This window comes from Saccopteryx bilineata, chromosome 1 (genome assembly GCF_036850765.1).
Source record: "Saccopteryx bilineata isolate mSacBil1 chromosome 1, mSacBil1_pri_phased_curated, whole genome shotgun sequence".
In the NCBI taxonomy this organism is placed as follows: Eukaryota; Metazoa; Chordata; class Mammalia; order Chiroptera; family Emballonuridae; genus Saccopteryx; species Saccopteryx bilineata.
Genome location: NC_089490.1, coordinates 120,698,312 through 120,714,092, shown reverse-complemented (window position 1 = coordinate 120,714,092; position 15,781 = coordinate 120,698,312). Strand labels below are relative to the sequence as shown.

The 15,781-nt window shown below is 36.2% G+C and overlaps 1 protein-coding gene across 2 annotated transcripts in view; it reads right to left on the bottom strand.

Moving 5' to 3' along the window:
- Positions 1-2,212: 2,212 nt before the first annotated feature.
- The window catches only part of PDE3A (phosphodiesterase 3A), a 326,308-nt gene continuing 312,739 nt past the window's right edge, over positions 2,213-15,781 (bottom strand). For both annotated transcript variants that reach the window (XM_066264580.1, XM_066264581.1), the window contains exons 13-16: positions 14,702-14,905; positions 13,884-14,039; positions 11,573-11,828; positions 2,213-5,228 (exon numbers count right to left, since the gene is read on the bottom strand). In XM_066264580.1, the coding sequence (XP_066120677.1) occupies positions 5,008-5,228; positions 11,573-11,828; positions 13,884-14,039; positions 14,702-14,905 (837 nt within the window). In that variant the 3' untranslated portion in view covers positions 2,213-5,007. The remainder of the gene's footprint in view (positions 5,229-11,572; positions 11,829-13,883; positions 14,040-14,701; positions 14,906-15,781) is intronic.

Here is a 15,781-nt window from a genome sequence, read left to right as displayed (position 1 = left end):
CAATATATCATTTTATATAGTCTTACCTGCACTAAAGTAATTTATGCTAAATAAATACTTTTGAATCAGCAGATTAACACTGAATTCCAACAACAAAACAAATCCTTAATCTTCAAACATGTTTAGCAACAAAATGCCCAATTACTTCTGTCACCATTGTTAACCTGCTGTTAAAATGACTTGATAGTCTGAATGTAAAGACCAGTTTAGGTAAGGTGAAAATACCCTCAGGTAAGATAAAAAGCAGCATCATTTTAACAAATGAAATGTCTTAGGCAATAGCACAAATTGCCTAACATCCACGGTGCATAATACAGATGAAAAAATATTTGTGTTCTTCTCTGACCACAGTTCTTTACTGTGAAACAAAGCATTGCTTATGAAAACCCCACTTCAAGTTCTTTGGTTTGTAGTTTAATTTACTCAATTACTTATAGTGTAAAGTAATTCACCCTCAATCAAATTCCAATAAGAATTTACATTTTTTCTAGAGGAACAAACTGATATGCATACAGGACCTTAAACTGGCATTATTTACCTCTAATTAAAAATTCTAAGAATAATTTAATTTTGAAATGTCCTTTACTTAGAATGGCTAATCTGTCTTTTAATTGAAAGTTTTCACTTTGTTGAACAAATTAGCAAAATGATCTGACAATATAAGCATGCTCAAGGTTTTATCTCATGGAAAAATCATGAGAATAATGAATGCACTAAGAAAAATGATCATAAATTATTTTGCTACTTGTTTGGAGAGAAGGTGAATGAAAGAAACTCAGTTTGGTTTCAAAGTATATAGATATTTTAGCTATCGATTATCTAGAGTTGAGTATTAGCATTTAAAATGATCATTTTTCCATACACATTACTGATCATCTCTAGAATAAGGAAAATCTGACTTTACTATAGACTACAAAAGTTTACAGAACTCTGTTTTACTGGCAGTTTAAAAGGCAGTTTATTTCTAAAATGGCACATAAACTAGAAAAGGCATTAGATAGGAGTCAGGGTTAGGTTGGAAGAAAAGGACAATAAGACTGTTATGGTTTTCATTTCTGCTTTAGAAATACTGAAAATGAGGACAAGGGTGATTCCCACACTATCATGGAAGCACCAAGAAGATCTCCTAAATTAGAGTAGAAATACTTTTTGATTATTCTCTTCTCATTAGTAAGAAGTGTTCACACAAATAGTTCACTTTTGTAAAGCAGTCATTTCAAACTTTAAACTTTATTTACAATGATAATTTTTATATCTTTATTACTTAGAAAATAATTTATATTTTTCCATCATTTAAACAAAATATAGGCCTGAGTCTCATGCCTTTTGCACAGCTTTTACCTTCAAAGAAAGTTCTCTGGGAAAGTGATAGGGACATGAGGAGACCGTGAACCGAGAGGCAGGGGACATGAGGAAATCACAACACATACATGTAATATGAACAGTCTATAAGATACGTGATCCCTTTCTTTAGTTTTACTAGGATTGCAATGGTTAGATTTGTTCTGGAAGTTCATCAAAATGTACCAGAAAAAAACGAATATTCTGTTTTTAGAAAATGGGTATTTTCTTAAACATAGTATGAGGAAATCCCTTGTCAGATGAAGACCAACATGGATGTATACCTGTAGAGAGCTCCTGTCATTGTCTTCTACTGAGAACAAAACCAGGTCTATATAAATGACAAAAATACATTTTTATACTTAAAAATTTTTTGAAGTAGTGTTTTCACCAAAGAAACAATATTTTAAAGGTTGGCTTAGATAGATAACTATAAAGATATTCTATCAGCATGCTGGAAATAACATTGGTAACACTCATATTATACCTGGTCTTTTTCTTAACAGAGAACAACCACTAGCATCAAGGTCACCAGTCCCAATGTTCCCAACCACCGGTTTTATGGCTGTCTATAAAATTATCTTTTTTCCTAAATGGGCTAGAAATTCCTTCATTTGAAAAACCTGAGTTTATCTAATGGCACCTATAAATAGACTCATAAAAATGTGATGAATTGCAACAAATACACTTCAAGGAATTAAACTCTGGAGTTGAAAGTGAACAAAATACTATTGCTGTTACCAAGAAGAGGAGACTTTTGCTAGGAGAAGATATCTTTTAATCTCCCTAGACATCCTTTGGGATGATCTCAGTGTGTAGGAAAACCATGTGCTTAATGAATTGACTTCTAGCTTCCATATACTGGGAACTGTTTTTGAAAAAAAAAAGATCAGTCTGCCTAGACTGATAAACACAATTCTGGAATGAAGAGGTTCTAACTGCTTTGGCTATTGTTATTTCATGAAATATAAAACAAAACAGACAAAAGCAGGCAGGCTGCTAAGAACTCTGGGGGGGGGGGCGTGCAGTTGGGATGAAGCTACTAATATGCAGTTAGAGACTCACACCCATTCTCCTGCCATTCTACTTGCTCCACATCTAGGTTTTTCCTTGACATACATTTATTTTAGTGATATATGGCATTTGGAGATGAGGAAAAGATTAGCAGTGTTAAGGAATTAGATACAAGAGGTATGTGAGTATAAATTTTTTTCTTTCTCTTATTTGCAAGGGAAGGAGAACATCTAAGTTCACTGGGGAAATACATTTGAGTCACAGTAACTTTTGCAAACATAAAGGTACACAAGTAATACTAAGAAAGTGGAAAACAACTTAGTAAGTCCTAAATAATAAAGACTTGGTAGTAATTCTTTTAAAAAATGCAATTATTGTCATTATTTAGGTAGAGTCAGCAACAATTTTAGCCTTTCCATATTTTCCTAGTTATTGGGAAACTTGCCTTGAAACCATATATATTTTTTATTGTATTATCATTATCTTATTTGAAAAATGCCATGAATTATTGTAAAATCATTGCTTCAGGAGGGAAAAATAACCACTGATGAGAAACAAAAGTATTTTTAATGTAAACACTCTTTTCTATTGACTTCAGAGGAAATAAAAAGTAGAAATCACAAGCAAAATTTACTTAGAAGCTTGTTTAGATAATAAGCAGGGCTGTATATAATACTGAAGGAAGAGTGATAACCAGAGTGTTGGGAAGAAATGGACACCAAGTATAAACATTCCGGGTTGGTTAAAAAGTCTTTCACTTGGGAATAATGGACCCAAAGGTAACCAAGAAGTTAGCAAAAGTTACTAGTGAAAAAACATTCTTGCCTCACTTAATTGGCACAAAATAATTGTATCAGATTTTCATTTATATTAGAATAAGTAGAAGAGTGGCTGTCCACAGACCTCCATGCAAATGAATCATCACCCTCTTTCTGGGCTTGGAGATAGCTTCAATGTATAAAAATGGTGATTAAAATACAACTTTATAAAAATGTTTCTTTTTCCCTTTTTTAAAAAAAGTTCACTATCTACAGAAACAAAAAGAAATCCTTATATTTACATCAAGATAACTATTCATGACAAATATAATAATATGAAATAAAATATTGAAGGTGAGTATCAACTTTTTAAATAGAGGTTTGGCTCACAGCATAAACAAGTGTAGATAAACAAACAAACCAAAAAAAAAAAAAAAGACTTTCAATAATAGGCCCAGTCCCCGAAATCCTTCTGTAATCTTCCCTGCCAAGAGAAGCATGAGCACGGGCCAGACTGCAGATAGAAGCTACCCCGTCACACAGCATGTGGAATACAACAGGGCTGGTCAGTGGCCCTTTGCCACCCGAAAGCCAATCTTCAACAGTTGCCAAGAATCGAGCTTTCACTATGACAACAAACACCAAATGCTAGGTTGAAAATTTCCCCCTCATCTCTTGCACAGTATCTTTTCTTTTTTCTTTTTCTCCCAGACACATTTTGTAGCAGGTTAAGACATGGGAGATCATCACTATTAAGAGCAATTTCCCAGGTAGTCTCTGGACACCTTCTAGAATTCTAACCTGATGAAAAGACTCGACTCCAGCTCCTTCCTAGGTGTTTATACATAAAGAATGCCATCCCCTTAAATGGTGATTTGATCTTAGGTGAGTGACAGATATACTCACAGACAAACAGCTCCTATACATTCATTAGGCGAGCAGATTGGCAAATGCCTCAGGCTTCCACAAGTAAGGCTGGTGACAGAGAGCCCCCAGTGGTGTTCTGCAGTAGTACCAATCATGTGGCCCTCACATCCGGCCCAGGAATTCCCTCCCTCCGCAGAGGGACCTTAACTGAAGCTAAATGGAGGAAGGCATTTGGAATGGCTGCCTCTCAAAGACACTCCCCTGTGAACTTCCTTCCATTTGTTCACATGTGTTGAGTCATCTGCTGCTGAAATTTTATAAACTACTAACCACAAAAATCTCTCTTTACATACACACAAACATACATACCCACAAACTCTCCTTCAGTCTCTCTCTCTCTCTCTCTCTCTCTCACACACACACACACACACACACACACACACACACACACACACACACACACGATGTTGGCAGGATGTGTAAAAATTCAAATAATTCTCTGGAACTTTCATTCCTCAGTACGAAGAGCAAAAGCTTCTTAGTTGTAACCTACATTTGCTGCACTGCTTCCCTGCTAAGCCTAACCATTTCCTCTGTTTTCCTTTTATGATTTATTATATCACAGTGACCACTAATATATCTTAATATGAATGTTACTAAATTGTGGAGCCAGTAATTCTGCTTTCAGTGTGTGTGTGTGTGTGTGTGTGTGTGTGAATATGATTGACATGTATCTATGTGAGAGCTTATATATATACACACACACACACATATATATATATATAGTTCTCGCTCTAAAACATCCTTAGAAGCTGGTGTTGCAACGTGAAAGCTTCTCTGAGCAAGAGTTTTTAACCAGGTACCTCACTGTACAAATGAACACATACAATGTGATGAATCCCCAAATGCAATAGCCGTTTTCCCATCTTCTCATATTTCTACAGTGTTGTGTCTACGTGTTGTGCTGGCTTGAAAAGAGTCTGTGACAAGTCTCTCAGTTTGGAGACAGAGCTCATTCTGTCCATTGTCACTGGTTTGGCTTTGGGGTTAGGGTCTCCTCTCCTCTCAGCTTCCCTTTTTCCTCTTCTTCTTCCCTGATGGCGTGGATCTGTTCTGAAGAATGCTGTTGGGCAGACTGGTCCGAGGACTGGTTTTCCTCTTCAATGACTTTCTTCCACATCTTGTGGTTCTGCAGGAGGTGCTCAGTTATTTGGCAGTAGATTTTCCTCCTTTTAAAAGTTTTCTTTCCTGAGAAAACACCAAATTAGACTACTTACTTGTGTGCTGAATACAACAATTTTTTCTTTTCACATTATTAATAGGAATTAAGTACCAAATGGGTACATGTCTCCATCACTTGACTGGTATATTGTGATAATGCCATTTCTGAGAATGGGGAAATAAGAGGATGATGGCAATCCCCATTCATACATCATTAAGACATAACTCTGAGCAGTAATTAATATTTAGTAATGTTGAATACAAGGTTCTGTTTGTATCTCAGTATTACTCCTATTCCTTCAGACTCTCAGGCCTTTTCAGCAAGATTATTAAAATTACTTCTTGTTACATCTTCCTTTACTTTGTCAACAAGTCCAACTCACAAGGGTCTACAAGATTTATTTCTTTAAAGATGGTTTTGATGTTACTGTTCTGCTTCATGTGAACTAAAACATTAATTGCAATCTCCTCTCAAAGTCCTCCCACCAGCTGGCACAAACACACACGTGCAGCCCTCCTCCGGCTGCAGCCTGGTCCTCTCTCTACCTCACTGCTCTCTTTCCTGAATACACACTAAACTCTTCTGCTTTCTAGCTGGTGCAGCCCCTCCTGCAATGCTCTTCTTAGTCACTGAAAGTTCATGGCCACTTTTTATTTTGAGAGCCAGTCAGATTTCATTGAATTCCTCTTCTAGTAAAATCTCTCAATCATCTTTCTTTCTCTCTCTCTCTCTCTCTCCCTTAAACTGTTGTCACTACATGTGTGCTTCTCAGAGTAGACAGTGTGTCCTGTTTCTTTCTTCCTTTCTAATTATCATTATCTCTTTTTCTGGTAACTGCACATACAAAATCATTTAGGGGGATTCTTAGCCTTTATTTCAGTTATGTAGTTCTATAAAAGGCAGGAGGAAAAAGAGGGGAGGAAGGAAGGAGGAGGGGACTGGGAGAGAGGAAGATAAGAGAAAACTGTAACAATAGCAAAAAAAAAAAGAGTCAATTGCTATGAGATGTGCCAAAGGAACTAGCCCTTTTCAAAGTGATAAATCAAAATTTTGTGGAATTGCTACTAATTGCTACAATGATTTTATTATAACATACCACAGAAAATTTTGCACTTTATAGGACAAGATCAATTTTTAAAACAGCTCAGAAAAAAGACATGAAATTAAATTATCTTGAATTACTTTTAAAACATACAGACATATAATAAGACATTAAACTGATTAACTGCCAGAGGGGAATGGATATAGGCAGTCTTGAGCAAGAATGTAAAAAATACGTATTTATGGTATTCATTATTTTATTCACAAAATAGACTCATCAATCAAACCCATACTGACTACATACTAACTTGACAGTTTTCTGGATCTTATGGAAACAATGACCAATTTGTCTCAGAGCTTGCCTGAAACAAGCTTACAATCTATAAAAGAGAGCGCCAACAAGACAAAAAATGAAATACACATGCTATGCTTTATAGCAGACATACACATGTGGCCAAGATGGCCTCAACGTTCCCCTCAGCTTGAATAAACTTTAGCCAGGTTTGTTCCAGACTACAGGTCCCTGACCTCCCTCTTCTTAGAGCATTTACTTTAGAAAACTTGAAATTGCTAATTCTGTATCTGCCCCTTTGTAGTCTGTATGCTTTTCCCCAGCCTCTCTAGCCAGTTTTACAACTTGGGAACATCTTTCTCAAGGACCTGGGAACCTAACTTCAATAAGCCTCAGTCAGCAAACACATATGGCTTAATTACATTGGCTAGCACCCTCTAAGATTCTCCCGTACCTTTTCACTAGTTCACCCCAGCGCTTAAAACTCTCCTGCTGTTGCTTTAACACAGGTGAGTTCAGTTATTCTTCCCTTTTGTTATGGTCTGGAATAATGTCTTCCTTACCATTTTAACTAGTGTGTAGTGCAATTTCTTTCTGACATGTCAAACCATAGTAACACAAAAGACTCAACCTGTGGGGGAACAGGTAAGATTTTTTTTCAAAGCACATGACACCTGAGCTCTGCTGAAAATCATGAGAATTAAATGAATTAAATACACTGGGTGCACAAGGGGCTGGTAGCATTCTGGACAGAGTGATGGGCATGCTAACAGGCAAAGGGCATGGGGCCCTGGAGCACAGCAGTGATTTCTCTATTTGAAAACTTCTCAACAAGGGACATTTTTATATCTATATACATATATATATATATGTATATGTTCTCTATACATATATATACATACACTACAGTGTATATATTAAAATTTTCAGTTTTCTATCAAAATTAATGAAATATATTAATATATACATTAGCTTTCTAAATACAGTAGATTTTTAAAAGCAAATGTCTAAAATACTCTTCTACCATAGCCATTTGCTTGTCTATTTCTACTTTGTTTTGGTTCTAGTTAAGTACAAATCAGTTTCTGTTGAGATATTTTAAAAGGTTAACATACTTTTTGCCCTAATCTTTTAAAAATTATTTTAAAGTGAGAGAGGAAGGTGGGGAGAAGGAGCCTATGATCTGCTGTTTCACTTATTTGTACATTCGTTGGTTGATTCTTGTGTGTGCCCTGAAGGGGACTGAACCCAAAACCTTAGCATATCAGGACGACATTCTAACTAACCAACTGAACTACCTGGCCTGGGCCCTGGTCTTCTGAATCACAAGAGGTACAGATGACCACTGGCTGCAGGACACACTTGCGTCATGGTTACAGGAAACACTCAACTGTGCAAGGTGAAATCTGCACACATCGTGGAATGGCATTCATGGGGAAGAAGCGAACAAAAAGCTCAGTTTTTCTCTTTTTCCTTTCAGGGCAGCCCCCATGAGAGCAGCTGTTCTCTTATTAATGCTGTTTAACATTAGCAATAAATCTCTCTGGAATTAAACTGAATGAGGTGACGTAGAAGAGAGTTTGTACCAAATAAATTTGCGTAGATTAGAGTCTGCAGGTGGTCTAAAACATGCTTGTATTGGGAGCCAAATTGTTCAGCACTGGAACCTTTTTAGAGGAGAACAAAGAGCCTTTCATTGCTCAAATTCTAAATGCAGCTTGGTACTTCATTAGAAACCTCTTAGTTCGCTGCAGGAATCTTTCAGATTTAATTATGAGGTAGGGAAAAAGCCTTCTTTCCCTATGATACCATATTGAAACATTTTATTCTATGTTTCCTGAGAGGTCTCCAAGTTCTGCAAATTGCTGAAGTTAACAGTGCATATTTAATTTAAATCTAAGTTTCAGGCTAAATCAAGTTAACTTTGTAGTGAATATGAATTCTGAAATTAAAATTACAAGAGTAAATAGCAATGTTAAAATGAGGAGACCCAGGTTTCATTTCTGGTACTGCAGAAACTGTCCATACCTGGGAATGTTACTTACACTTCTGAGCCTGTTTTTAGTCTTTTGTAAAAGGAAACAGCTGAACTAGACAATCATCAATTCCTCTCCCATTTCTAAAATTCCATTACTCCATGCAGCCAATTTTTATAAAAAACAAACACTTTATCAATACTTCAAAGATAACTTTTCAAGAGCTACAGTATCAAGTCATTGTTGATGGATACTTTAAATTTTAATATAAAGTGGCCAGCCTAGTTTGACGTCATCAGTAAACAAAATCCAGAGACTCCTCATTCCTGTGTTAGTGAACTTCATGAAAACAGGAAGGTCAGGAGAGTAACACATCAGAATCTGGAAGTCAATATGGCACTTTATCCTTACAGAACAGAGAGGAATCAAATCAAGTATTTGGTTGTCTCATTTTGGGCTAACGCCAACGTTGACAAGTTAAGCCTGTTAAATCTCCTGGCCGGGGTTCTTCAATTCCTGATGCCTGGATTATGTTTGTGGGTGCATGTGTGTGTGTTTTTTCAATGTGTTTGAGTTCAAACGGCAATCAATTATGGCCCATGGGAACAAAGATTTTCCAGAAGCTAATACTTTCCAAAATCAATCCGTGAAAAACCGTCTTGTCCTTAGACAACAAATTATTACCTGGTTCACTAGATAAAAAATAAAAAAAATGAAACCAATTCTTGTTTATTAAATGAACAAATTAATAAATAACACATGAAATTCAAATCATGATGCCAACATCTAAATCCCAAGATCAACACAAAATTTCTAATGGAAATATTTTTATAAGCATCAGAGAAATAAAATATAATTATTTTGATAATAGACTGTTAAAAAGACAAAAAAATAACCTTATTCCCCCCCTCATCCTGTACAAAAATTAATAGATAGAACTTAAGCTAAAATCTGACCTAAAGCCAAATTTGCATAACCCTATCTCTACAGTTAATAATGACCTCTTATCTCTGCTTATGTGAGCTTACAACCAGGTACTTAAATGAGGGGAACATAGGTCAATGACCATGTTAGAACATCGCCTTACTAGATGGCTGAAATGAACCAAGTCATGCATTTTCCTGACTTTCCCTAGTATTGTTTTTGGTAAGGCTTTGAAAAATATTAATATTAAGGTTATATATTCTTTATCTGTGATGGTAGATAGAAACCATAAGGTTTTCTGATGAACACAGGAACAGTATTTGTGCAACCTTACCATAAGGGTCATGGCTTCTATTATGGCCTCTGCCCTATAGCAGGAGAAATAACAGAGACTATTTCAAGACATGAAGAAAAAGAAACTTTTATAGTTAATTAAATTGATTATATTGGGTACACTATGCAGTCCAAATCAATGATCAGATGTCACCACTTCTCATTGTCTGTATTGCCACTACCTCAGTCCAAAGTCACAGTCATCTCTCATGTAGGAATTTCAACAGCCTCTTTTTTTTTTTTTTTTTTTTTGTATTTTTCTGAAGTTGGAAACGGGGAGGCAGTCAGACAGACTCCCGCATGCGCCCGACCGGGATCCACCCAGCATGCCCACCAGGGGGCGATGCTCTGCCCATCTGGGACGTTGCTCTGTTGCAACCAGAGCCATGCTAGCGCCTGAGGCAGAGGCCATAGAGCCATCCTCAGCATCCGGGCCAACTTTGCTCCAATGGAGCCTTGGCTGTGGGAGGGGAAGAGAGAGAGAGGAAGGAGAGGGGGAGGGGTGGAGAAGCAGATGGGCGCTTCTCCTGTGTGTCCTGGCCAGGAATCGAACCCGGGACTCCTGCACGCCAGGCCAACGCTCTACCACTGAGCCAACCGGCCAGGGCTCAACAACCTCTTAAACTCATCCCACTGCTCATGCCCTTTCTTGTACTCCAAACTTGAGAATATATTCCATATAGCAGCAGAAGCAATGCAGATAAATGTAGTTGCATCAACACTTTGGCTCAAAACCTCTGATGGCTTCCCATCTTTGTCAGAGTAAAAGCCAAACTCATACTGCGATCTACAGTGCCCTTCTTCAAACCCCCTATCATCTGCCCCTCCATTCTTTGCTGCTGCTTATTCACTCCCTTTCCCCTGCTTCAGGCACCCAGCTCTCCTGGTGCTCCTTGAACACCCGGCCAAGCCCACCTCAGGACCTTTTACTCAGCCTGCTTTCCGCTCCCCTTGGAATGCTCTTTCCATATCTATCTTTATGGGTCACTCCTCTTCTTTTGGGTCCTTAAAATTTTTTTTAATCTCTCTTATGTAGAACTTCCATGGCCACCTTATCTAAAATTTTAAACTTTTATTTTTTATGTTTATTTTCTTAGAGAGGAAGAGAGAGAATGAGAGAGAGACAGGAACATTGATCTGTTCCTGTATGTGCCCTGATTGGGGATCGAACCAGCAACCTCTGCACTTCGGAATGATGCTCTAAACATTTGAGCTATCCAACCAGGGCTTAACCTTTTAATTTTAATTTCATATCCCCTTACCTTTTTTTTTTATTCTAGCATTTATCAGCATCTAACATACTTCGATTTACTGATTTGTCTTGCTTGATGTCTGCTGACCCTACTGGAAAGTAAGTCTACAAGGACCACGATTTATTTAATGTTTTGTCTGATTTGTCCACAACTCTGTCTTCAGTATCTGGAAGAATGCCTGTCACATAATAGGTGCCCAGTAAAAATCTGCTGAACGAATACGAGCACCTCTTACTGCTTTACACGGTATTCCCCTAACCGAGCTGATAAAAGCCTATCATTTCTCTATGTGTACTTGAAATTCCTTTTGTCTCTACATGATTAAGATACTTTGAAGAATAGGCTTCAGCTATTTATCTTCATGACAGCGGACACATCTCTGTATAAACATGGTATTATTATACATCCTATAGTCTGTAACTTCTCTTCTTATGAAATTGGGTATGGGGACTATCTATAATCAAATGTAGCAGATGTCATTTGTTCCCAAAGTATGTAATTCATAAAAAGCGTAAGGTTCATTAAAACCAGAAATAGATTTTATAACTTACTTGGAGATTCACTATTTTCACAGGTTTCCTCTTCATTTGGTGCTTCTTCCTCCTCCTCTTCTTCTGGGTCATCAGTATCTCCAGACTCATCACTATCTTCCACCCACTTCCCTGGCATTAATCCTGCTGAGTCATAGGAGTTACACAGAGGCCCCACAATGTGCGAGATAAAGGATTCCTGAAGGTTGGCCAGCTGAGGAGCAGAACGGTCCATGAAGGGACTTATTGGTAATCCAAGGCTGGCCTCTTCATCACCCTAAAAATAGAAATTTAGCTTGCATAGTTAACTAGAAAGGTAAGTCACAAGGAAAGTTTAAAATACAAGGAAAATCAACATTTTGCAAATATGCAAGATCGCAGACATTCATGTGTGAATTACCTGTTTATTGCTAAGAGATTCTACCTGAATTACTACTAAATTCCTATATATAGAAAGGCCTTGTTGTCATTTACCACCTTTTGGTCTTAAAGTCTTGGCTTTTGATTAAGGGGAACTATAAGAAATGGTTTAATGTCTCAGTGCAATATTTCTTATTACATTAGTCAGTCTGCCTTATAAAAGATATAAATGCATCGTAAAACCAATGCTGGGAATAATTATCAAGCAACTACATAGTCTATCACATTTCCCTCTTTTAACGTGGCTACCAGAAATCTTAAAATATTATATTGCTCAATTAAAGCTGCTACCTTATCCTAGCTTTTGGTTGGATTGTATCTTCTATGATTATATTATTCCTATATTCTTACTTACCTATATATTTAATAGGATCATTCTATAAGTGTTTGTATTTTGAACAGTTACAAATCTTTAAAAATATTAGATTGCTAACCAGAAACTATCTAGCAAAATTAATGAAGAAGTATATGGATACATCAATGTTTATGCCTATGTAGTATAATTATTATAAGTAGATTTTCTTTTTTAAAAATACTTCTCCTGCATTTTAATATTTCAAGATTGATTATGAATTAACTTTATTCCTAAGAAAAGCAGCACATTAGCATATTACTTTCTAGAAGCACAAACCTTTTATTGTACATATGAGTTTTGTAAATAGTACTCATAAAAGTTCTTTTTAATCTCTCTAAATATGTCCAGACAATTTATTACTTATTAAGGTACCTTATCCTTTTTTTTTTTTGGATTCCTTTAGCAATACAAATTTTCTTTCTGACATTGACCTGAAATCTGTCTCCCCATAATTTCAATAAACTGGTTATAGTCATACCATATATCAGATCCTGTGTCAAGTACTTTATAATTTATTTTCTCCACACCTACTTCATGATCAATCTAATACTAAATTTATATGTCAATCTTTTAAGTATCTGAAGGTATTATATCACCTCTGTTTTCTCCCAGGGTTAATATCCAATTATTTTAATATCTTCATGTTCTTTTATGTCACTGACCCCTGTCCTTTTCCCATGATCCACTCCATCGAGATTCAACGTAACAGAGTAGTTCACAATACTAAACACAAAGTTTCAAATATAATCTGGTCATTGTAATGTGGGGAAGATCCTCTCATTCTTATGTTTTGGTAGTAGTTTTTTGGTAGTGTTCTAACCCTCATATTACCATGTCAGATAAAATGCTTATTTTTTAAGCTTTTTTATACATTGCTGTTATTCACTCTGTTGGAAAAGTAAATAGGCCCTGGCCAGTGGCTCAGTGGATACAGCATCAGCCTGGCATATGAACTTCCTGGGTTCAGTTCCCAGTGAGGGCGCACAGGAGAAGTGACCATCTGCTTCTCTACCTCCTCCCATCCCATAGCCAGTGGCTAGATTGAGCATGGCCCTGTGTGCTGAGGATAGCTCGGTTTAGCTGAACATAGCTTCAGGTGCTAAAAGTAGCTTGGTACTTGAGCATTGGCCCCAGATGGGTTTGCTGGGTAGATCGTGGATCCCAGTCAGGGTGCATGTAGGGGTCTGCCTCATTGTCACCCCTCTGCTCAAGGGAAAAAAAAAGAAGAAAGAAAGAAAAGTAAATAAACTTTATCTGGAATGTATTCATATTTTCAAATTAAATTGAACTCTATTATAATAAATTTATAAAAGAGCAATATTTCACTGGATTTTCCAATGTCTATTTCTTCAATATCTTTTCTCAAAATGCTTGCAAATAACTTTATCTTAGTGTATTTATGGTTATAATTTTGTCCAGTTTTTCTGTCATTTTTTTATCCTGTGATTTAAATTGGCCAGTGCATTTTCTAATGTTAGTATGATTAATCACAAACTCAAAGCTTTTGGAAGCTTTGGGGAATTTATTAGCAGCCTAAGTATGGATTACATCAGTTACCTGTTCATAAAATTCATTGACAATACCCTCTGTCCACTGAAGATGGAGCTCTTTACATTTAGCTGGCCCATTGATATCGGCCAACTTTATACACATTTGACAAACTAGTAGACGATCATTTTCATTGGTCCAGTCTATTCCAACATCATCATTCACCTGTTTGAAGAACAAAGTTGAATGTGTTTTACCTCAATAAAAACAAAAGTTGAACAGCAGAATAAACAATAGAATACTGTCTTTCTACCATGAGGAGGTCAAACTACTAAGTCAAGAGGACTTTCTCAGCTATTTAAAATGTTACGGGCTTGCATAAATTAATAGTAAAATAGATAATCAAAGAAGTAAAATAATAAATGATGGATAATTATTATGGAATTAAAAATAATATTTAAAATTAGCATCTGTTATCTATTACTATTAAAATAACAGCTACAAATAAGAATTTTTTCTGAATTAACATTTGATCACTTATGCTTAACATATGAAATTTTGCTTCAGGGTTGTGACTCTTCTACTGCCAGACTATTTATATTCATGCACCACAGACATGGAAGCAAATTAATTCAAACAAAAACACAATGACAGAATTTTATTATTTCTCTGTATCACAAAGTTAATATATACAGATAGCACCTCAACTTCCCAGGTTCCTAGATTGAGCCAATGCCTATTTATCTGCTTCTGATAAACCATTTTATTGTATTTCTTTTTCACAACTGGCATATAAGAGGTGATAGCAATGAGTTTTGTTCAATACTTCAGCTCCATGGCATTTTTCAATGTGGCCACAAATGGAAGATGGGTGCAAATCTAGTTACCTTGGCATTCAACTTGGCTACGAAGTCAAAGTGTTTCTTCAAGTCAGTGGCTAAAATGGCTTCAATGACAAGGAAACGGAAATGCTTAAATTCCACATGATCAAGGTTAACTAAAAAGTTATACTCCGGCCGGGACATAAAAAGATTCCATGCAGCAGCTGCGTGATGATTCTCCAGAACTGAACGATCATTATAGAGCACCGCCTAGGCAAAGAATTCAATTTTTTTTAAGTTAAAACAATTACAAAAACAAATGAGAATATGCTATACTTTTAGAATTTTCTTTTTTCACAAAACACAGAAATGTAATCTTGTGACTGTTGGTTACTAAGAATCACTTATTGTTGCACATTGACTGTCAATTACTCCTCCTGGTTAGATTTCCTTTTTTGTAAGGTGAAGTTAAGATACTTGATTGAACCTTTATCCCAAACATTTCCAAGTCAGGGTTTAGTGTTGGAGTTTAGCAGATTTCTTTTCAGTGAACAGGAGTTTAACCATAAAAATATGCCATGTATTAAGATTCCTAAAAGGTAAGTCGGCTACTTCTTGCATCTAGAATTGGAATGACCTGCTTTTCGTTAAACATAAAACTAATAGAGGAATGAAATCCTTGAGAAGCTCATGAATTATAACAATCTCACTCTACAATCAGCCATTGGAAAGACACACCTTTATCTAGTAATTGAAGGTATATTGTAACTATCTACTTGTTATAATTCTCTAATATAATTATCTAATAATAATTCTCTAATAATGTCCAGAAGAAGAGAAAGTTGCCTAAAAAAGTGCTTGAAGACTAGTGTGATAGAAGGTAGAGGAAAAAGGCATTTGGACAAGAAAAAATAGAAAGAACATGAAAATTATTATTGAGGTAAAAAAAAGGAAAAAAGCATAATAAATGCTGCTGGCAAGAGGATTTCTATGACTGTACAAAAATCAGTGTGGCGTGGAAAGGACACACTGGAATAAGTTAAAGTGGGGAATCAGGAAAAAACAGGATATGGTTATTGTATGTGGATCAGAGGAAAATTCTAGGTTAGTATACAAGAGGAAATGGAAGTGGAGAGGAGTGGGTAA